Source organism: Pinus tabuliformis, chromosome 7, assembly GCF_031772625.1.
Source record: "Pinus tabuliformis cultivar Carrire ecotype Pingquan chromosome 7, CPIR1, whole genome shotgun sequence".
Taxonomy (NCBI): Eukaryota; Viridiplantae; Streptophyta; class Pinopsida; order Pinales; family Pinaceae; genus Pinus; species Pinus tabuliformis.
Window position 1 is genome coordinate 678,584,534 of NC_142293.1, and position 24,271 is coordinate 678,608,804.

General features: G+C 35.8%; 2 protein-coding genes across 2 annotated transcripts; both read left to right on the plus strand.

The window, feature by feature from the left end:
- Positions 1-2,517: 2,517 nt before the first annotated feature.
- Positions 2,518-3,569, plus strand: LOC149249292 (proline-rich receptor-like protein kinase PERK1). Its single transcript, XM_089456211.1, has 2 exons — positions 2,518-2,968; positions 3,097-3,569. Exons 1-2 carry the CDS (start codon positions 2,746-2,748, stop codon positions 3,390-3,392), a joined length of 519 nt encoding a protein of 172 aa, XP_089312337.1. The 5' UTR covers positions 2,518-2,745; the 3' UTR covers positions 3,393-3,569.
- A 217-nt stretch (positions 3,570-3,786) lies between these two features.
- On the plus strand, positions 3,787-5,077 carry LOC149249293 (protein kinase STUNTED-like). The gene is made up of 4 exons (XM_089452579.1): positions 3,787-3,906; positions 3,990-4,145; positions 4,229-4,378; positions 4,585-5,077. Exons 1-4 carry the CDS (start codon positions 3,787-3,789, stop codon positions 4,855-4,857), a joined length of 699 nt encoding a protein of 232 aa, XP_089308705.1. The 3' UTR covers positions 4,858-5,077.
- Positions 5,078-24,271: the final 19,194 nt, after the last annotated feature.

Consider the following 24,271-nt stretch of genomic DNA (forward strand, 5'->3'; position numbering starts at 1 on the left):
TGTGAAAAATTGGAGATACCGTATGGCCTCAATGGTGTTTGTAATCAAAATCTGGATTGAACACAGTGTCTGTATAGACTGTTGTATAGACTGTAGTCTAATTATGTATAGATTGTTGGTCTTAAGAGCATGCGATCATTGATCAAGCCATCATGACCCATGGCAGCTTTGAAGGGATTAAAGGAAGACGTGTTGAAGCCAATGTTGCCATTGGAGTTTGATTCTTGAATATCATGGAGATTAAGAAGAATTATGTTCCATGCTCAAGGTTAATTACATTAACGTTTTATGTGCTTACTCTACAAATGAATTTGAACAAGTTTTTCATGGAAACCTTTCGAAAAGAGAAAAAAGACCTTGCATTATAGTTTATTGGTGGATTCCTATATTTTCTTGGTTGTTGTTACATGTTGACTATTGGAAGATCTGTTTATATTACTGAGAATCTTTCACCTGAAAATGGAGCAGTAAAGGACATATTAACTGTTATACGCTTTTGATTTTTCTGCCTTTGAGAACCTTGTGAGTTGTATGTCATTGAAGGGTGACTTGGTTTGAATAGTTAGCTTTGGAGAGCAGTTAGAGGAAGAAATAACTCAAACCCAAACTCAACAATGGAATTTTTATCAATGTGTCCATTCCAATAGATTATTATTCTAAATCTGGATGATGTGGCAACAATAATTATATATTTTTTGGAATGTACCTCAGTGAATGATCACCTTTTGTAATATTTTAAGTGCCGCTACATAGAGATGTTATTTCTATGCTTAATTAATTGCATTGATGTGCCATAGAGCAATGCAATGCATCTGGATACTTGAAGTCTTGGAATTGCAGAGCAGCATTTGCTTGATTCCTTGGTAGCTGTTTGAAGATCCTAACCAAACTGATGTTTCTTTCAGAATTGTGGTTCTTTGTCATAGTAGTATAGTACGCTGTTCCTGAGATTACCTTTGGTTCTGTTCTGAGATCTGTAGAGAATTGTTGAGCAAGGGGGAGGATAGCTTCATCTTAAAGCATCCCTCTACCCAACGTTAAGCTTGATGGGAAGAATTATCCTATCTTCAAGTGAAGGGTGCTAAACATATAATTGAAGAATTGATTGTTAAGACTTGTGGAGGGTAAGAAGACAAATTGCACTGTTGCTAAAGAATTAGTAAAGCTATAAGACAAATTGCACTATTATATAGAGTGTCTATACAACAGTCTATATATTACAACTAAGTACAATGAGTCTCTCTTTGTGGTTAATTGTACTATACCTTGGGTGCCAACATTCATAATTCTTGTTGTTGAACCAAGCTCTCCAGTTGCAGCAATAAGCTCGACACCTTTGTCTTATTGATTGCATTCTTTGAACAATGTTACTCAAGCCAATCCTTAAACCTTGGATTGATCAACCGATCTCTAAAGAACATTGCATCATGATGTTGTTCATCCCCTCTTCTACAATTTCTCTCTTATAGATGCATTCTTTGATTGTTCAAGGCCTCCTCCTTAATGACATTTGAGGGATAATTTTGCCTCCTTCCTTGTCTTAACATAAACTTGGTTTTGTTATCCATCTTTCACATGGCTGCTAGGATCCATGGTCACTTCTGAAAATTGCTTGCAAGGTTATCTTGGCTTCATTATGCATTGTTTTTTCCTTTTGGAAACTCATCCTTCCTTGAGGATTGTCTAGCATCTACTACCTCAATTTGGATTTCTTGGATCAATTTAGTGCTCTCGTTCTCCTTTTGGACCAGTTGTCCATTCTCCTCACATGCAAAGCATGCATTCACATAAAATTCACCAATTTTAAAAATAAAAGGTTACCTGGCCTCTTCTGATGCCTCCAACATCAAATTTTGTCTTCCTTCCATGCTTTAGGAAGGTACTCCTTCTCTTTCTTCTATTCTTATGACAACTATGAATGATTGTCCCTCTTGAAAATCCTTATCATCTGCATCTATACACATAGCATCAGTATCATAATCACCAAGCTCTTTAGCCCCATATGGTATATATGTTACGAGCACTTCTAGCTAACCTCCCATGAGACTTTCATTTATTGTCTCATCGACATCCTCTTTGTGTAGCTCCCTCTACTGTTATGATGCTTTTTCCACCATATCTTCTATCAACAAATCCATATGTTGATTTGAACTCTTTATGCAGTCCATGAGACTCTCTGATAGTCTCTCTTCAACATCTTCCTCATCATCAAGGACTATTCCCTGCTCTGGTTCAAAATAGTGAACTAATTCAACTTTAGGCTCAACAGGTGCTTCATCTTCCTCCCTAGCTTTCTAGCTTTAGGGGTCTTCCTCTTAAAATCTTTTTTCTGACAAGTAATTTGGCCTTCTTCCTTAGGTCCCATCTCTACCTTTGGTATTCTCTTTCAAGCCTCATTTTGACTATGTTGAATCTCTCCTTCAACTCATAAATCTCCTTTTCAATTTCTTCTTTACTCATGCCATTTTCCTTGGCATGCTTCTCCCTTTTGTTATGGCATCCATGAGAACTAGTTAGTAGTGGGTAGTTCTTAACCAAAAGGTTCCCAAAAGGGCGACTTCGGGACTGATTACAGAGAAAGGAGAATCAGTACCTGGATGGCCCCTCTTACGTGGAGCCGATTCACTGACCAAGCTTCCTACTCCACAGTCTACATCAAAACAAACATCTGTAGTTGAATGGGCACTACAGTTGCCAAATAGGCTTACACAGGCAACTGGAGAGCTTCATTTGAAAGGACAGATTATGCAGAAGGTTTGCAACTATGAACATGAAGCTCGGTCTTCAAATGAGGTAGCACCAATTGAAGCATGCTCTAAAGAAGAAGGGTTTCCTTGCAGTCAACAGAATGATTCTGATCGAGAAGAAAATTGTTTGGCAAGGAGATTAGAGTTCCTTTGTCAAAGTAAAACCTGCAGGCATTTTACATATCAGGAGTTGCAATCTGCTACTTCTGGTTTTTCAACAGGTTGCATTTATAGTTTTCCTCATGGAGTTTTTCATTTCTGTGCTTCTGTTTTGAATGGGAAATTTCCCTTGAAATGTATATTAACCTTGTGAACTCAATTCAATTATGTAACATCCTTATTCTTGCAGGGAATTTTATAGGAAGAGGAGGCTGCAGTAAGGTGTACAGAGGATTTCTTCCTGATGGACAATCGGTGGCAGTGAAAATCTTGAATTCATCATCCAAAACAGAGCAAGAGCTTCTTTCTGAAGTTGAGATTCTTACTCTATTGAAGCACAACCATGTCATTACACTTATCGGTTACTGTGCAGAAGGCCTTAACTGCCTTCTGGTGTATAATTTTGTATCCAGAGGAAACCTTGAAGAGAATCTCCATGGTATATACTCAATAGTATTGCATTTTAAGAATCATGAAATCGTGTAGAAATATTAAGCAGTAGTACGTTTTAAGCATCATAGTGTTATGTATTGTATGGCAGGGTCTTTCATTTTCTCTTTTCTGAGATTTGATTATAGTCCTAGCTATTGACTATGTATATATTTTTCAGGAGGAGAGGAAAAGCCAATACTTCCTTGGAAAGTGCGATTAAAAGTGGCTGTAGGAGTTGTTGAAGCATTAGATTACTTGCATAATGGATTTTCTCAATCTGTCATTCATGGAGATGTAAAGTCTTCCAATATCTTGCTTTCTGAAGAGTTTGAACCACGGGTATAAATCTTTTTACTGCAAGAAGAATCAAGACTAAATTGCACAATTCAGTATTTGAAGAGATCTTAGCGATCTAGACTTGTAAACTGAAACTTGGAATTCTGCACTAATGAAAAATTTCAACAGAATTAATGTGCGTGTTATTATAATAGTTGTCAGATTTTGGGCTAGCAAGGTGGGCACCAACATCTTCATATATCACTTGCAGCGATGTTTTAGGAACATTTGGGTATGTAAGCATCTTCCCAGTTTCGATTGGCCATTTTTAGATTAAAGCTATCCAATTTGTAAATTCACTAATTGTGATTGTAGTTTGACAGGTATCTTGCTCCAGAATACTTTGTTTATGGAAAGGTTAATGAGAAGACGGATGTGTATGCATTTGGTGTGGTCCTTCTTGAGCTAATAACTGGAAGGAAGCCAATTGATACAGCAAGTCCCAAGGGTCAAGAAAGCCTGATTATGTGGGTTGACTCTCTTCTTCATGTTTATTTATATTGATTATCCTTATTAGGGGCTCATGTTTAACCTTCTATAAATGTTGAAACCAGGCAAGACCACTCTTACAGGATGGGAATATGGAAAGTCTTGCTGACAAATGTTTGCAAAATGTTTATGATACAAATGAAATGCATAGAATGATGCTTGCTGCTACGCTTTGTCTAAGGGAAACATCTCATTACCGTCCTTGCATGAGCCGAGTAATTTATCTTCCTCTATTCATTTCTATATGCTTCAGGGGCTTGTTTTTACTACCTCGTGTGTTTTTTGAGGGTATTCTTTACCTGCAAAAATTACTTTAGGGTGCAATTTCTCTTACATTTTCTTTTAGCTATAAAACACTCTATGTTAACCACATCTGTTCATCTCTACTTACTCTTTAATACCAAGATATGATTAATGGCAGATTTTAAAACTACTACAAGGAGAAGATGAGAGGACTGACTGGGCGTGGTGCCAGAATACAATGATCAAGGATATGGATACTTCAGATGAGGATGACATTGTAGAAAATCAGGGGGGGCATGATATACAAACCCATCTCACCCTTGCCATGCTTGGGGTGGATGATGATACGGTATCACTTAGTAGCACAGATCATAGTGTGGGCATTTTGCCAACAAACAATTCTTTGGAAGATTACGGACTGCGCCGATGTAGCAATTCATCAAGCTTTTAATTCAAGATTAAAAGAAGTGAGTTTTGTTGCCAGCAATACATTTGTTTATGGTTGCTTTATAAGTTTCCCATGGCCACAGTGGTTTCATATTCTTATATGGCCAGGAATGTGACGTATTATGCTAGACCTCAAAGAATAGCTAAGGATTGTATGAAAACTAGGGGATTGAACAATAACATTGACTTCGTTAAAGCATTCCTTGAAGTTAGAAGCAAGCTCATGGGTGGAAAGGAAGATCAAGATGTTAGTACTCCATTATCTTGGCTGCAGATCTGAGCAATGTTTGACTAGTTGGCATCTTTTGTTCGCATGCTGATTTTTTCAGTGTCGTGTCCACATTTCTACTTTTTACTGTCAATCTCATGTAAATAGTGAAAATGGATCTACGGTGTTCATTACACTGCTCTGGGTAGACAAGTACCAAGAAGAGTAACTTTTTGGTAATGCTACTATATTGTCAATTCAGAAGTGGTGGAGAGAACCGTAGAAAGAACTACCCACTACTAACCAGTTCTCATGGATGCCAGGTTGATTGATCAAATGGATCAAATGTTCTGAAGCTTGAGATCCTTCTTTGATGCACCATAAGGGCCATGCCTGATGCGTTTTTGGTCTAACAAAAGGACCAAGGGTTCAAATAGTTAATGGTTAGCATTCACCAACTATTAAAACAGAGTAGCCATGTCTAATTTTCAAATTTCATTTATAACACTAGCAATTTTTATTGCATAATATCAGGAATGAACAGATGCAGGGTTTTCAAGATTCAGGTTGAATATCACAGAAGACAATGCAAAGGTGTACCGGTGAATACTATGGTATTAATGAGAATCAAAAGTTAAAAGCTACACAGTAGAATGCATTTATTCATCTTCAAGGATATCACAGCACACACCACACTGCATTTTCACTTTTCATCCATAGAAATGTTTCCATCGATGGAAGGATTTATGGTTAACAATAGCAATAACTAAAGACCTTGTCACCATACTAATGTGCATATTCATCACTTATTGTAAAGGACTGAACCTAATTCCTTTTTATTTAATTACCAAGCCATAATCATGACAATATCCACAAAATTCAATAAGAATGGTTTAGGTTGTGTAAAATTCCACCACTATATGTTCGTGGGTCATATTCCTTCCATGGTACCATTTTGCTACATAATAACATGAAGAGACAGGTACCATTCTGCTGACTTAACAACATACTAATCTCATCACTAAAAGAATAATAATTGTAAGAATCTAACAGATTTTGCAAATATATGAGCTCAACTTATAATTATATAGTATTTATATTTTGGCAATTTTTTATTGCCATGAAACGCTGCTTCTCGAGTTCAGGTAATTGCAAAGCTGTTCTATAACATTACACCTTAAAAAATTCAGCCTTCAAATCCAAAACATTAAAACTATCCTACATCTCTAACTTCAAAATTTTTAATGCCTACACCTTTTGTAGGGAAAAAAGAAAAGGCAAGAAATACAATATGAAACCCAAAATTTGTTCAAGAAAATAAAGCTATAATCAATAAAAAAAAATAAAGCGTATGGCATGGTCTGCTGAATCATCCGAGGTGCTCAATTATCCTCAGCAGCTTTGGAAGTCTCAGATGCCTGTAATTCACCATCATTTTCCAGCTTTTGGACCTTATTTGATCGTTCATCTTTGGCAGATCCATCATCCTCTTCAAACCGTCTGTGTTTCTTCTCTATACTGGTACCATTCCCCTTTGTAAAGGGCTTTCGACTATTAGATGAGTGCCTGCCTCCTCTACCACGGCCACCTCTGAAATTAAGGGTGAATGGTCCCAAGTAAGTAAGTTATTTTAAAATCAAGTCATCATCAGGGAAAACTCTAAAACTCCTACCATTGAAACCCAATATAGAGACAGTTTTTAGGAAAATATTTTGATGGACAACATTGTGGCATGTCATAAATAAGCATCCACATGGACTTGTTCTAGGGTAGTTTAAAATAACTTCTTGTTTCTTTTGAATAAATCTTCTTGTAATACTAGAGAGGCCATTCAGTTTTGGTGATATTTTCAGTGCTTTGTTTAGTTATGTGAATTCGTTAGATGCAAAACAAGTATTGGTTAATTTCATGAAAACCAATCTACAGAATTGGAAATGTAAGCATATGTGCATGAATGTAGTAGAGAAAGGGGTACTGTTCTAATTGAAGTGAGAGTGAAAGAGACCTTTTGAAAATGTTATTGTTTCAAGCAGTTGGAACGGTATCAGTAGGAATCAGTATGCAGAAATTAAACAGAATAAATGGGAATCAAGGCGAATCAAGCATTGTATTGCATATCAAATCTAATAAAGTACCAATGATTCTACAGCTCTGGTTAAGTACTCAATAGTGCTTCCAAGGTTGCAGAACTTCAATCTACAGTCATAGATATTGAATAGGTGTTTGCAGTTATATTGTTCCTCTACCAAGAACTCTGCTCTTTTGGACCTCAATTCCCCTCAAATAAAAATGTTCTGTTTAATTGGAACTTATTTACATCCTAACATGCAGGTCGATTTCTCCAAGAGAATGTACCTGGGCAACAAATGATATCCAAGTTGAAATCTTAACAATGGAATTAACTAATTATTTTCAATCAATTTCCTTCATTGTTGCTAGTTGATTTTTCCTGGGATTATCGACATCTCATTTATTGGGTTCACCTCACCCTGATTTGAACTTCTTTCATTTGAATCAACTTCATCTCTGGTTAGAACATTTTTTGATTGATTTCATTTTCCAACAAATGTGGTATTTAAGTTACTTTCTTCTTGCAAGTTGATTTTACCGTTATTAGTACACTGCTAGTAGATTTGTTTGACATGATCATTTTCTTCAATTTCAGGGTCGACTAGCTTAATGATAGTGTCCTTTTGCTTCAGCTCATGTTCATTCATCAGTTCTCAATTGATTCTCTCTGTGTTCAAAATGGATTCAAGTAGCTTAGGAATTACATCGATTTCCATGTTCATTCATCAGTTCTCAACTGATTCTCTCTGTGTTCAATGGATTCAAGTAGCTTGGAAATCACATCAATTTCCTTTTATATTGTATTAAAATGTACAGGAATGTCATAGTGGAATTGCTTTCCACAACAATACTTCTTTGTAACTATGGACTTTATCTCAACTCAACTGGATTTCATTTCTAACAAGAGATTTCCTTAATAAATTCCTCTTGACAAATTTTTCTGTTATAAAACTTTGCAAAAGCATACCCTTGGTATAGCTCACTACACAAGAAAATTCATTTTTGAAGCATAATTCTTATACTTGCAACTTTCATTTCTCTGTATAGACTTTCTAGAAAATAAATTGCGTGTAAAGAGTCTATATTCCACTCTTGGATTCATTTTGTTGGAGAGTTATGTGAAGGACTAACGAACCTAGTAGTCACAGGACGAAACAAACCCTGAGGCAGTAAAAATTTGTACATGGGTCCACATTTGCTCCCGTTATGGTCCTTACAGAGAGTGCATTGAAGGTAGGTATGTTGCAGTTGGTAGAATATGACGAATGTGCTCCCTTCATGTTCTCTAAGACGACAACTTACAGTTATTTGACAATTTCCTCATCCAAATGATTTTGAATGAGTAATTTCATCTAAATTTAACTGATTTTCAAACTGGGATTTAGTCTTCTTAATTTAACTGATTTTCAAACTGAGATTTAGTCAGTGTTATTGAGGAGTGAAATAGAAACTGATTTTCTCTTGCAGAGAATAACAAGGATTGGTGTGAGCTTATACTCTGCCTTATAGACCTTCAAATACAAATAAGCTCTTGTATCCCTATTTCAATCACATAATTTAAATGAATATAATGTCATTTTATTAGAAAAATGCAATGAGTATGAAATAGATCATCAGAATGGCCACTGTAGCCCAGGCTGGTGAGAACTTGAGTATTTTATATCTGACTAAACACATGCACATGAAAAGAAACATCACCTGACACAGACATGAACAAGATAAAATCTAGATATTAGAATTTTGGGGAAAAACAATTGCGCCTTAACAGAGAGCTTCTTATCCTACACCACACATTTCACTCTTTCAAGGTGGAGTTACAAACTGAACATGCAATGACTGAGCTGCATGGTCACCAAAGTTGTAACACACCCAAAAAAACAATGCTTCATATCGGCTTCTCAATTATGTGTGTTTAGCATTAGTGATATAGTCTCTTCTGAACTTTTATTTCAAGTAGAAATTTGATTAAATTTCAGAAGTGCAAGAAATCACAGAAAACCCTCCGGCAGTAAATTGATAGGAGAAATCTTCAAAAAAACCTGGAAGCTGTCCTGTTCATATTGTCCTGGACTTTTCAGCCAAGTTAATATGTCTGTAAAGAATACTATTTTATCCTGAGAAAAGATTGACACTTTGTTTATCACCAGATGAAAATAAATTGGAAGCAAAACATCAGGTTGGTGACAAATCCAAAACAAGTTGCAAGACTGTAACCCAATCTGCAAAACATCAAAAAACTGATTGTCCCAGAGTGGGATGCACTATGGGAAGCTGTGCTGTCCCATCTTTTACTAGTGTCAGCTTCATAGCACCTGCTTCCATTTCCAGCAGCTCTGTCTTTAAGAGAGCATCGGCCTCTATCTTGATAGTGTTGTCATCAAGAGATTTGTAGCTGATTTCCATTTTTAATCTTTATGGCAGCTGTTTATAGTCCTGTAGGACTGAAAGTATGGATGTTGCAAAGCTTCATTAGCTGTTATTCTTTTGTTTCCATCCACTTGTAACATTTGTTTCAGCAAATCCACACCTTCTAGACACCCAACATTTTTAACAAATCTTGTGAGGGATGGGAAAGGCTTTCCCGGATTTGGAAATATGATATCCAACTGCTCTTTTACAGATTGCCCACGAAATAGCGGCTCACCGATGAACAATTCTGCCGACATGTTATTTGTTGCTTTTTTCTAGACTAGCTCTCACAAAGCATTTGAGTTGTTCCTGTTCCTGGTTGGTTTTTTTATAATTTTATAGACAAGTTCCATGTCGTGGAAATGTGAAAAAAGATAGTGATATTGCCACCATGTGGCTCTTATCATATATGGTTTTATACTTCTTCAAAAAAATTCTCTAAGAGTTCACAATGCTAAAATTCACTAGGACTTTACAAAGTTTTATTATTTAGTGAAAGACTTGCCAAGTTCTTACAAGATTTTATAATTGAGTAAAATATTCGCCATGCCTGGTGAGAGATTCGCCAGAAAATTATATATACATATTATATTATTGATAAAATCGCCTTCCATTTTTCCTATATACCATGGAGATTCGCCCAATTATTATATTTATAAATTTGGGGGGGGGGTTCTTAAAATTTTCACTGTAGCCGAGAGAAAGAGGAGGGATTTGGAAGGTGATGTAGGGCTTAGGGAAGGTGAATGGTGGGAGAAATGAGGAAAAGGAGTGGCTAGGACTCCTTTAAAGCTCAAAATAGATTTTGTGAGATGGTTGGATTTGCTCAACAAGCTTGGAGAAGTATTCTTACGGAATGATGAATTTGGTGAAGGACTTAGTAGAAAAAGTGATAATCATGGATGGATGAGGTTAGGATGGGGTTATTGGTCATGAGATCCCTATACACTGCTGAAACTCCTACACTACATCAATCACTAACGTTTGTCCATGAATCATGTTAAACAAGAAAGATTTTCAATCAACTAAAGAAAACATAATTTCATGAGCTAGTTGCCTATTTCATGCATGGGAAAACTTGCAGAATAATGTGAAACCTTTATGAAATCTAATGCAAGGCTGAAGACATCAGAAATGACAATTAAATCCTATTCTTGAAAACTAGTAAAATGCTGGCCTAAGTAACAGAAAACCCTAAATTCCATGAGAAATCAGAATTCTATCTTTTTGGGGCTGCATAGGAGTTCTTTCCTCAAACCATGGTCCTTGAAGGGAGGAGTGAGGCCAAATCCACCTACTAACATCTTTTTGATATCCCTTTATCTTCCTAATCTACTGCTAAAGCAATGCACAAATGGAAGCAAACTAATCAAATCCACAACTACTTGCAATGAAATAATGCTAAAGACAATTCAACCATTAATCTATGAAATCAACTAAGCATACAAATACAAGAAGAGGAGCCTTTGCTACTAGGGTTGGGCCCTAACCCAAGAGCTTCAGCCCTCTAAGTCAACTCAGTGTTGGATCAAGGAAATGCTCATTCTCATTATCACACCAAAAAATTACATAACAATATCTTCCACAAGTCCTGAACTCGAAAAAATTCTTAGTGCTTTTACATCAAAAATTCGAATCCTAATGAGGCTCTAGGCCTCCTTATTTATACAACTAGAGTTTCCAATGACTTCCTTAAATCTAGGGATGCTTGGCTCCCAATCTCAAGATGAACTAGCTCTTTAACTATCACTGACTCAACTACCTTTTGGTATTTATGACTCGGTTGCTTGCAACTCTGAGCTAGTGTGACTTGATGGAGGAATATTCGAATGAGTGAGGAGTAAATGAGGAGGATCTATCTCCTACAATCTCTCCTCCTTGTCTCATTCGAGTTCCTACCCTTAATTAGCCAAAATTGCCATGATTTGCTCTCAAAAACCCACAATCAATGCACATTAGTCCTCTAGGCATAACATCTCACTTTTACTCATCTCATTAAACAAAATATAATCAAAATATGTAAGGAATTATAAGATGAGTTGATTTAAATAAGCTTGGAGGTGTATTAAGGTCCATATAGTTACCCAATGCTGAAGCTCATCACAAGCATGCTAAATTTACAAAATAATAATAATAATAATAATTTAATTATTGTTTTTTTTAAATCTTGGCACTACTAGATGTATCATGAGGTAAGTGTTTTGATGTCTATCGATGTTTGTCATCTAGTTAATTTATATGGTTAATTATTATTGTTAAACATATACACATTTTAAAAAACATGTAACAACATTTTTTTGTATTCAAGCTTTTGTGATCCATAATGAATTAAACAGTCTTTCGGTTGAAATCACATGAGAGAATTTTTTGGCCGACGCGTTTGGATGAACCACACTTGTTGGTTCGAAAGGCCAAAAAATTCTCTCATGTGATTTCTACCGAAAGTCTTTGTTTAATGTAACAACATTCTTAAGTATGGAGCTTCACCCCTGCATTTTACTATGGAGTTTCTTAACATGTAAATAAGTTTTGTAATAATACAATGGCCAATACCATGGCTTATCAATACCACATGCCCAAAAAAGCCATAACTCATTTCATAGTCCATATATATATAACATTTTTTTTAGTTAAATTGAAAAGCAAAAATGGCATAACTACTTTTGAGATAAATCTTAACCCACTATCCTCGTGACTACTAAAAAGATTTTATAAATATTCCATAGAGGTTAAATCCCTACATTCTATCTATCAATTATCGATAATTATAATAAAATTTTGAAAACCTTTTCCAAAATAGACAAACCTATCGACAAATTTTATTTATTTAATAATAATAATAATAATTATTTAAAATAGAGTTATAATTTCGTTATTTTATGATTTTTTAAAAATCTTGGTAATGTGAGATATAACATGAAGTAAGTGTATTCATATCATCTACTATATGTAATTTTCATTTCATTATTAATAAAAATTATGATTTTTCCTTGGGAAAAAAAATTCATGAATTAAGCTCTGTATCAACATTTATTAGCCATTTAATTTATATAACTAAGTTAATTATGTTAAAAAAATACAATTAAGACAAACCATAAATAAATAATTATGTAAACCCAAAAAATAAAAATATGACCATGGTTAAAAAATTCTCTAAACAAATTTAGTTATAAAAATTTTATAATAATATATTTGGTTGGCTTCTTTTATTATACAAGTATGACTTTCATTCATGAATAACTATATCGATGAATAAAAAAATGCATACTCAAGACATTTAACATTACAATTTTCTTGTTGATAATTATTGCAACGTTATCACATACTTCAAACATTTATCATTACAATTTTCTTCTTGTGAATGAGTTCATGCTTGATACATCGTTATTTTCAAATTATTTTTCTTTATAATTACAAATTATAAATGAAACAAATCAATTTTAATATAGTAAAAGATATATTTTACCCTTAAAGAGGCTAAATCATATTTTTTCATTCTCTTTCCATTAAATGAGTACTTAATGTGCAAGGAGCACTTTGCTCGAAGGGAAATAGTTTCATAGGATAGAGTTTCATTGAGGGACGTTTTGTCTCCTGGCCTTTTTCCATCTATTTTGTGAATTGATTTAGTGTGATTAATTATTTATTTTCGATCTAATTTTTTTTACTAGTTTAATTATTGATTGCTAATGGAATTTTCAGATCTGATTTAAGGGTTAGATCTTTCCTTTTAAAATGTTGAAATTAGTTATTAGTTATGCATTTGTAGTGTATTCAATTGTATGTCTACTATGTTGTAGATTTGGAAGTTTGAATAGGGATTTTTGGAAAATTCACATTCATCTCAAGGGTGAAACATTGTTGGTGAAAATTTTATGCAATGAATATTTGCATTGCCTCACAAAATTCAGCATGGTTTGATTGAGGTTTATCATTAATTACATCAAGAAATCATTGACCCTATGAGAGGGAGTTGAGAAAGAAAGATTTTAATTTGTGATGCCCAAGAATGTTATAATGGTTATAATCAATCCATGTATAGATAAGCACCAAGACCTATGATGATAATTTGTACCTAACATTTTCCATCCATTACATAGAAAAGTTAGTGCCACGTGAGAGGGAGCTAATAATGGAGGATTTTGATGGGAGCTATACAAAGATGCTATGTGATTGGAGTGCATTGTTATGACCTAGACGGTCAATTTGGACCTCTGATAGGGTGTGGTTTTAATGCCCTTGATACTCTAGTAATTAGAATATGTTTTAAATCTTCATAAGGGTGACTTTTTACCTATGAAAAGTTGTGGGTGTGATTCCCTCAATACTTCAGTGATTGGAGTCTTTTTATTTCCCAAACTAGGTAAGACCAGTAGTAGAGACATCATGCCAATGAATATCTAGAGAAGAAGGGAAAGGTGAACAAGAAAAAGAGAAATTCACAAGAAGTCAAAATACAATAGCTACAATGGATGAATTAATATCCAAACTTGACACTGCTTTCCATAATCAGATGGTATGTAAACAATTGAGCATCAAGATGTAACCTTTGACAATATCTTCAATAGTTTTTTATAACAAAATGTAAAGTGGAAGTAGAATTGAGTGATGATGTCACATATATAGTGATTGAAATGGGTTTCATATATTTATGGATGCATTTAGATTAGGTTTATGAGTTGAAGGATGTTTTATTTGTATATGGTTTAATAGGGAACCTTCTTTTTGTTTCAACATTCACATATTTGTAATGTATAGTTGAGTTTAATAATTGGTAGTGTACCATCAAAAATTACAGCTATAATCATCCTTGAATTTTGGCTAGAGGTGTGAGAGAAGGTGGCTTTTACAAGTTATTCCTTTATACTATTGAGAATTGATGTTTTTGAGTTAAAGGATTTTTTATTTGTGCATGGTTGAAAAAATAACCTTCTTTTTGTTTCAACGCTCACATATTTCTAATTTATAAATGAGTTCAATGATTAGTAGAGCACCATAAAAAATTACAGTCGTAGGACCGTCCTTGAATTTTGGCAAGAGGTGTGAGGGAAGGTGGCCTTTACAAGTTATTTGTTGCTAGTGAAACTCTAGCATATGAGAATGGGCCACTAAGGTATCCTTAATTTTGACACTAGTATGGTAAGATGCCATGATAAAAGAGCATATGTCTAGAAGACAATTCCAAAACCTATTGTGGAATAAATAATTGATTCCAAATTTGTGGCCAATGAGGGTATTAAAGAGTATTACGATGGGTTTGTTGCCAAAGTATTATGTCAAAAGAAGGGAGTTGATCTTGATGAGACTTTTTTTGCAATTTACAAAAGGTTTTATCAAAAAGAGGGAGTTGACCTTGATGAAATCCTTGAACTCATTGCTAGAGGATTTTCTTAGTAAGAGAGTTTACATTGTTGTGGCTTGGGAATCAATTGCTTGAGGTTTTTTCGTGCATGGTAAAGATAACCATATTTGCAGGGTAGTCAAATCCCTTTATGCACTAATGAATGCACCATAAGCTTGATATTTCATGACAATTCAATTGTGACCAATGTTGGGATTTTCCAATGTTTGTGCAAATTTTTATCTTTGGCTTCATGATAGATCTAGTCCATGTTAAGTTAAACTTAATTCAATGAAAAAGTCAAAGAGTTAGGCCAACAATGGTGGTTTTCGGGGCCATGGTTTTGGTATCCCATGGTATTAAACTTGTGGATTACATGTAATGAAGCTTCTAAAAGGTTCAAAGATACTCCAATGTAATGTACTAGAGTTGAGTGGAAGGCTCACTTGGCCAGGACCATGGTATTGGCTAGATTCACTATGTTTAATCCAAAAGAATAATAGATCTATTGTTGGTTGGTTTTCCTGAAGTTAGGGTTTTCTAAGGAAAATCACGTATGCATGGTTTTTGTGTGTTGCTTTATAATTATTTTTCTTCTCGCATCATTTTAATTATTAACATGTCATATCAAAGCTAGTTTAGCTTGAATTCTCTAGTAAGAATGGCTTCAACATTTCTTTAATGATGGATTCACACATGTTGATATTATTAGCTCAAGTGTAAGTATAACTATATTTTTTACTGCAAACTAAAATTTTTGTATAGTGCTTTGCAGTAAAAAAAGAATACAATTTGAAAGCCAACATTAGATAACAATGTAAACTTTGAAACGGGAACTATAAACTCAAAATGAGAACTCTGCCCAAAAAACCCCGAAAAACATGAAAAACAGTGCTAAAAACGAAAAGTGTGTATACTAGAACAATGGTTTTTTTTTAGGGTTAGTTTTGAACATGTTTTAAAAATGGCAGTGAGAATGAATTTTTTGTGCAAAAATTGTGCAAAAACTAGCCTGAAAATGAAAAGTGCTAATAATGGAATGATCAATTTTTTTTTAGGGTTAATTTTCAACATTTTTAAAAAATGCCAGTAAAACCGAATTTTTATGTACAAAAATTGTGCAAAAAATACCTTCAAAACGAAAAGTGTTTGATGTTCAAATAACACCTTTTTTTTTGGTAAATATTCAACATTTTGAAATAATGGTGTAAAAGATTTTGTTATGACTCCGAAAAACATTAAAATTTCAAAAAAAAAAATGAAAACATAAAATTAAAAATAAATACAATGAAAAAAACACAAAAAAAAAACAAAATGTAAATAAAAATATATATTAAAAACAAAACATAAAATTTAAAAAAAAAATCAATCAAAAAACAAAACATAAAATTAAAAAAAAATCAATCATAAAAATGTAAAAAACAAAAAAAACAAAAAACAAAATTAACCTATAAAATATAAGGAAAAAAAAAAAAAAATTAAAGAAATAAATAATAGGAAAAACAAATTTTCAAAAAAAAAAAACATTTTTTTTAATGTGGTAAACCATAAAAAAAAAAAGGAGAAAAAAAATAGAATTAAAAACAAAACAAAACAAAACAAAACAAAACAAAAAAAACAAAAAACAAAAAACTATAAAATTAAGTAAAAATAGGAAATTTTTAAAAAGCATTAAGAAAAAACTAAAAAAAAAAATAAATTAAATTAAAAACAAACTAGATTTCAAAAAATAGAAAAATAACAAAAAAAAAGACTGAAAAAAAAAAAAAAAAAAAAAATAATAATAATAATAATAATAATAATAATAAATAAAATAAAAAACCTACAAAAATTAAGATTAAAAACATTTTCAAAAAAACCTAAAAAACAAAAATATGTTGAAATTAAAAATAAAATAAAAACCCGAAAAACAATTAAACTTTTTAAAAAATACATATTTTCAAAAACATTAAAATTAAAAAAAAAAACTAAATATATTTTTGATATTTTTTAAAATAACATTTAAAATGTTTAAAATATATGTATTCTACAAATATATAAATATAAAAATAAATAAATAAATAATATATATATATATATATATATATATATATTTAACAAAAGTTAATTTTTATTTAAAAAAGGAAACACTTTTATGGGCCACCGCCCCCACGGGTAGTCGCGGTGGCTATTCGATTCTCAAAATCGAATAGCCGCTTCCCAGCCACCCCCACGAGTAGCCGGGCGGTGGCTATTCGATTCTCAGAATCGAATAGCCACTTCCCAGCCACCCCCACGGGTAGTTGGGCGGTGGCTATCTGATTCCGAGAATCGGATAGCCACCACTCAGCCGTCTTTGGGGGTGGCCGGGTGGTGGTTATCTGATTCTTAGAATCGGATAGCCACTGCTTGGCCGCCCGTGGGGGCGGCTGAGCGGTGGCTATCCAATTCTCAGAATCGAATAGCCATCGCTTGGATGCCTGTGGGGGTGGCTATCCAATTCTCGGAATCGAATAGCCATCGCTCGGTTGCCCATGGGGGTGGCTATCCGATTCTCGGAATCGGATAGCCAATCGGATAGCCACCCCCATGGGTAGTCGGGCAATGGTTATTCGATTCCGATTACGGGAACTAACACTGTTATGCGTTCAATATTTGTAATATGTTATTTTCGCATTAATTTTAAGTTAATCATTATTTTTTGAAAAAAAAATTATTATTATTATTTTTTTTACATTATTATTTAACCATTTTTAATTAAAATTCTCGTATAAAAATTGTGATTTTGACATGTCATTTCTAGCAAAAAATTATCAAAACGTGTAGTTTTTTAGTTATATATATGTTAAAAATGGTTATTTTTATGTCCATTGTTAAAAAATTTTGTTTTTTAGAAATAATTATTTCATGTGGATTGGAAAATTATTTAAAGATGTATAAATATGTAGAATATCGAAAATTCAAAATATCGACTTTCTAATTTAAAAATGCAAAACAATAAAAACCTCACTACAAAAAAATTAAAATTAAAATAAAAACAAGAAAATATGAAAAAAACGACCACTTCAAAAATTATTAAATTTACAAAATAATTATTTACATTTCATACATTAGAAAATTTAAAGTCAAAAAATGGGTCTTTTAAAAAAAGGGTATGATGCAGAATTACCACTTTTTTAAACCAGCATGAAAATCACCACCATTCTAAAACGCAACGTATATAAAAAAAATTAAAGTGTCAAAAACTATGCTATAAAAAAAACGTGTGTTCTGCATCACCCCTTTTCAAAATCAGGTCACTTTCTTGCTATCTCTACGAAACGGGTAACAGTATCAGTTCTCGTTTCAAAGTTTACATTTTTAGATCTATTCATGAAAATAACAAAGCCTTTGGCAAGTAGCAAAAGATTCAACATAAGAATCTTGATAACAAGAACAGTGACATGAACGATCTCAACTTGTTCGTATTGAAGGGTTGTCCAAAAATGTTGGGAGTGAACCAAAGGCCATGTGAATGTTAAAAAAAGCCCTTAAAGGACCAAAAATTTCAATGCTTTTGGATTTGTTGGTTCTCAAAATTGGGATTTCGAGGATAGTCACAATTGGTTTTAACATGTGGTAGTGATTGGATGTTGTAACAACATGTGGTTAAACATAGATCCCATGATTCACATAGTGAATTCCCATCCAATATAGAAAATCCATAATGGGGATACAAAATTCGGTATCCTACTAGTGGATCCATTTCGTAGTTGTCACTAATGATGCATAATTTGAAGTAGGAGAGTAATGGGAATCCCCCTTGATATTCATTCACTACTCCAACCAATCTTCCAAAGGACCAACTAGTTTGTGGGAAAATGTGAGGAGTTTCTCGAAGACATGAAACAAAACATTGTCAGAGCTTTTGATTGTCAAGACCAATCCCTTGATGGAAGTGTTGGTAGAGAGACTAGTCAAACATATATGTTGGGTTAATCTAGTTTGCGGATGGTGTAATCGAAAAGTAGAGTGAAAAATCTTCTCTAGCACTTTGTGTGATAGTCAAAGCCATTAGAAAATTGCAATGACTGTGAACATCAATTCTAAATCAGTCTATGTTTGTAGATAAAAGGTACTATATGTATTACATAGATTGCATGATCAATGTACAATGCGACAGCTAGAAATGCATCACAAGGTCTGACATGGAAGCACATGGCTCAATCAAGATTCAAGGTGATGACAAAAGTTCAAGTGGATGAAGCACACAAAGAAGAGCATGCTTTGGAGAGCCACGATGGTGCCAACGGGTTTGGTAAATCAATAGCGAGAGAAGAGATGGCAGAAAAAGGTAATGGACATGGTGACAGAACTCTCAAAGAATTTTAAAGACGAGCAACAATAATCTTTTTTTTTTTAACTGTAACGAGTATGAGATTTTATTTATTTGAATAAGAGGGGAGGGGTCTTTGCCGAGGCAGCCCCGTTTACAAAGAAAACAGCCAGCATATTCTGCTTGTGAGATACAGCCTTTTCAAGGAATTTGGAAGTAGTTATCGTCATTGATAAAAAGTTGTCCTTTCGTGAGCGGGCATCCTTTGTTCGCCATATGATCCACTTCGCCATTCAGATTTCTAAGAATGTGATAGAACTTATAGGAGGTGAAATCTTGGAGGAATCTTTTCAATCTTCCCAGAAGTTTATTGAGGCTAGCATTGTTGAAGAGGTCTTCAGAATTTAATTTTTTAATTAGAATCTCTGAATCACCAAAGGCTTGGAGGTCTTTAACTCCCTTTTCTCTTGCTATTAGACAAGCTTTGAGGAGTCTGAAGATCTCTACCTGGTTGTTGGATTTCTGGCCTAGACCCCAATAGAAGCAGTCTCTTGAACTACCATCCGCAGAGTAAATGACCCCTCCAGCACCAGCGTTCCCGGGGTTTCCTTTGGAGGCTCCATCAAAAAATATTTTAGTGAGTTTTTTGGATTTCCACCAATTTATGAAACGTTCCTCTGTTTCTCTTATTCTCCACTCTGGATTTACTGTTTGTGGGGCGAGGTGAAGCTTGCGAGGAGAAGGCTCAAGCGGGCGAAGCCATCTCCTTTCTTCAGGAAGGAGCAATGGATCTTATTTGTAAAACTGTTGTTGGGCTGCTTCCAAGAGAAATGCTTTAGCTTTAACTGCAACCTGTAGAGGGGAGTGTCTATTTCCATTGAAAATTTGATCATTACGAGCCAACCATAACTGCCAGCAAACGAATTTGGGGATTGCTGTCCAAATTTTTTTCCAGAAGGATTTAGTGGGGATGCTATGAGGGTAGATATTGTTCCAGGAGGCAAACAGTTCAGCAACAGTGTTCTAGGGGAAGGCTGGAATCTGCAGGTCCAAAAGAGTGAGCCCCCATGCTTCCTTGGCAAATTTGCACTCCAGAAATAAATGCTGGGCTGTTTCAGGGTAGCTTCTGCATAGCTCACACCTATGTGGTCCTGCTATATTCCTTTTCTCTAGATTGTCTCCAGTGAGTAGTTTGTTGTGCACCAGCGTCCAGAAGAAGAAGTTCACTTTAGGAAGGGCTAGATTGTCCCAAACTAACTTCCAGAAGACCGGAGAGTGACTGTTGTTCCTTGAATTCTGGAGTGCTTTATATCCTGCTGCTGTGGTATATGTTCCTGTCATTCCCCAAGCCCAACTGTCTCTTATTTGGCGATGTTCAGGAGTGGATCCTTCCAGCAATTCAACAAGGAGGTTTTTTTGTGGTATTAGCCAATCAGGGATACCACTGAGATCCCAACCGGCCCATTCACCCCTGCTGTCCCAAATCGAAAGATCGTAGAGTCTGGTTTTGCCTACATGAAACAGCCACTCTCTAATGTCGACTATTTCTTCATTTCCCTCCAATGGATCACTTCCCATTATTCTGTCGTGCCACATATTGATGCGTTTGCCATTGCCCGACACTCTGTACAGGAATTGATTAAAGAATTTGTTGCTTTTGCAACAGAGCTTCCATACATGTGTGCTGTTGACAGAGGAGTCAAATTGCAAATTTCTGTATGTTGAATTTCGGGCGTATTTTGACATCAGCGTGATGCTGGTCGGATGATTGGGCTCATGGGCCATTTTCCAGAGAAGTTTTCCACCCATAGCCAGATTTACAAGGGAGGGATCTCGAATTTGAAGGCCCCCCTCTGCTATCGGCCGTCTGACCAGGTCCCAGCTTACTAAATGCATCTTATTTTCATTCCCTCTCCCGCCTTGCCATAAGAAATCCCTTAAAAGTTTTGAGATCTGCTCCGTGACATTCCTGGGGGCCAGCAAAAAAGCGGCTTGGTAGATTGGGAGCGCAGATAGCTGTGTCTTAATTAAAATGGTTTTTCCTCCTTTGGTTAACCAATAGCCTCCCATTGCTACTATCTTTGATTTGATTTTACATATAATGTCTGACCAGAGCGATCTCCTATTGACACCATTGGTAATTGGAAGGCCGAGATATTTAATACGATCCCAATTGGCATGACCTCTAAATCCCAGGACATTCGCGATGTTGTTGAGCTCTTGTTGACCTGTGCTCCAACTATAAATTTCACTCTTTCTCTCGTTGATGAGAGCACCTGTGACTCTGCAATAGCTTTTCAAGACTGAATCGAAACCTTTGGCAATTCTGGGGGACGCTCCTCCGAGGAGAAGTGAGTCATCAGCAAAGAGTGCATGATTCAGGGGTACTGCATCTGAGGAGGATTTGAGACCAGGGAGTGAGCCAAGTATTCATTCAGCTGTGAGTTTTCTACTGAGGGTATCTGCCATTAAAATGTACAGGAAAGGGGAGAGGGGGCATCCTTACCTGATACCTCTCCGGGCTTGGAAGAAATTAGAGGGACGGCCATTGACCAGGGGGGTGATCCAAGGGTTATTTATGCAAGCATTAAGCTGAACAAAATGAGGCGAGAAGCCAAAGGTGAGGAGAACCTTGATGAGAAAAGAACGATTGACTCTATCAAACGTGTTTGCCATGTCTAATTTAATCAACATACCTTTCTCATTTCGCTTCATGCTGGAGTGGGTTGTCTCCTGGACTTGGATGACATTGTCGAGAATGTGCTTGCCCTCCACAAAGCTGCCTTGAGGACTAGAGATCAACTTCTTGAGCAGAGGCTTGATCCTACTTGCTAACAGTTTTGCCAGTATTTTATAGGTTGCATTACAAAGAGATATGGGTCTGAATCTGGCAAATGTTTCTGGATTGGATTCTTTAGGGACTAATGCTAGATAAGTAGAGTTGGTTCCTCCACCAATCTTAGCTTTGCTCATGAACCCCTTTATCATTTTTTGAAGATCGATGTTCCAGCAGACTTTATGGAAATGTATTGTGAATCCGTCTGGGCCCGGCGCCTTATCTGATTCAATGGACCAAATAATTTTTATAATTTCCTCCTCTGTTACTTCTCTGGTGAGGGTAGTGTTGTCTTCTGGACTGATTAGATGAGGGATATTGGAGAGGAATTCTACTATTTCCCCCTCGGAAGCCTAAGTTCCTTCGCTAAAAAGATTTTTAAAATGGCTGTCTGCAGCAGCTTTGACTTGGGTGAAGCCTTTGCTGACATGGCCCTCTGTTGTCCTTATTTCTGAGATGTGGTTCCTGGTTAGCAGGGCTCTATATTGTCTGTGGAAGAAGGAGGTGTTCCGATCACCTGCCTTTAGCCACAGACTCCTGGATTTGATTCGCCAGTATTCTTCTTCTTTTCGGAATGATCGATATGTAGAAGATTGAGCCTTTATTTCTTGTTCCAGAAGTTCAGCTGTGATCTCTTTGCTTTCCATTTCCATTTGTAAAGTCTCCAATGTGTATACTGCCTCTTTCCTTATGCTGGTTGGAGTAGGGACTGGTTTCCTTATCCACTCCTTCAGTGCTTGTTTTGTGGCTTTCAATTTTTGTTCCCATACAAAGCTTGAGGACCCTGAGAATGTCTTGGCCCAGGCTTCTTTAACAGTTTCAAAAAAACCTTCTCTCTCAATCCATAAAGGGCTGAAGCAGAATGGTAGAGGACCTAGATCTTCTTCGTCTTCAAGGAGCAGCTGGATCGGCTTGTGGTCAGAGGCCAACTTGGGTAAAATTTTTGTTTTGATTATCTTTTTATCCATAATAAGGGAACCTTGGACCAGAAATCGATCCAATCGAGCAGAGATATGCTCTGGCCCAGATCTATTATTAGACCAGGTATATAGGCCACGAATGGGCATGAAGTCTAATAGGTCCCATTGCTACGCTAGTTCTTCCACAAAGGCCAGCATTGGGGCTCTGTTGTTGGAGCCGCCCCTTTTCTCTTTTGTTTTTAGAACTATATTGAGATCACCTGCTAGGATTCTGTTGCTCGAAGTATGCTGATCTAGAAATGTTGAGAGGGAGGTCCAACATTCTCTTTTTTCAGAGTAAGTAACAGGAACATAAAGATTAAATAGAGAGATAGTCAGCTTACTTGCACATTGTGTCAGCTCTGTGAATATCCAATGCTGAGTTTCATGAGATTTTTTGAGCAAAAAAGAGTCTTCTGTCCAGAGAGTTGCCAGCCCTCCGGAAGAGCCCCTTGAACTTACTGCTTTTCCTGCACTTTTCTTCCACTTTGACTTGCTGATGTCTAGAAGCACTCGACCTTCTATCTTCATCTCTTGGAGCATGAGGATGTCTGTAGGTTCTATTTTCAAGAGGTCCATGACTGCTTCAGCTTTGGAGGCGTTCCCCAATCCTCTGCAGTTCCAAGAGGCGAGCTTCATGATTTACTTGAGAGGGGGAGTAGGGCCTCCCTTTGAAGGCCTTGGTCTGGTGTTTCTTCCAATGGAAATTTCTATGGTGGACTGACTACCTTGGACTTTGAGTCTCTCAACCTCCTCTTCCCTTATTTCTTTGCGGGATTTCCTTCCTGCTCTTCTAGAGGGGCGCTCAAAGGCTTCATCCTCTGAAGAACCCACGCTATCTACTGGTTTTTTCCTTGTTACTTCAGCATAAGATGGGTTAGAGGGGCTACCTTGCGAGGCCTCAGCCTGTGTAGCTTCTTCCCCTGCTAGGTTTAATGAAGGGTCTTCTGTATTTTCCTGTTTTTCCTGGGTCGGTCTGATATTTTTCAATGTCATTCGAGGTTGCATCCATTTCTTGATTGTTCTTGGAACTACCTGGAGCTCCAGTGGTATGCCCTTTTCCATTTACTTTTTTTTTATGAGCAGTCTTTCGGACTATCGTCCATTGGTCCTCGTTTATTTTGTTTGCTTGATCCTCTGCTTTTTTCTTGCAGTGCTTTGCAAAATGGCCATGACCGTGGCAGTGTCTGCATTTGAAAGGGAGCTGTTCATAATCCAGTTCCTGGATGTGTGTCCACCCAGCAACAGTGAGCTTTATTGCTTCAGGCAAACCCTCTTCTAGGTCAACCTCTACACAGATT

What these genes read in the sequence shown, in the direction of transcription:
- LOC149249292 (XM_089456211.1), top strand. Translation starts at nt 2,746, where the DNA reads ATGCAGAAGGTTTGCAACTATGAACATGAAGCTCGGTCTTCAAATGAG. An exon ending in TACTTCTGGTTTTTCAACAG is followed by an intron (nt 2,969 to 3,096) that starts GTTGCATTTATA and finishes TTATTCTTGCAG; the next exon opens with GGAATTTTATAGGAAGAGGA.
- LOC149249293 (XM_089452579.1), top strand. Translation starts at nt 3,787, where the DNA reads ATGAAAAATTTCAACAGAATTAATGTGCGTGTTATTATAATAGTTGTC. An exon ending in GATGTTTTAGGAACATTTGG is followed by an intron (nt 3,907 to 3,989) that starts GTATGTAAGCAT and finishes TTGTGATTGTAG; the next exon opens with TTTGACAGGTATCTTGCTCC. An exon ending in AAGAAAGCCTGATTATGTGG is followed by an intron (nt 4,146 to 4,228) that starts GTTGACTCTCTT and finishes TGTTGAAACCAG; the next exon opens with GCAAGACCACTCTTACAGGA.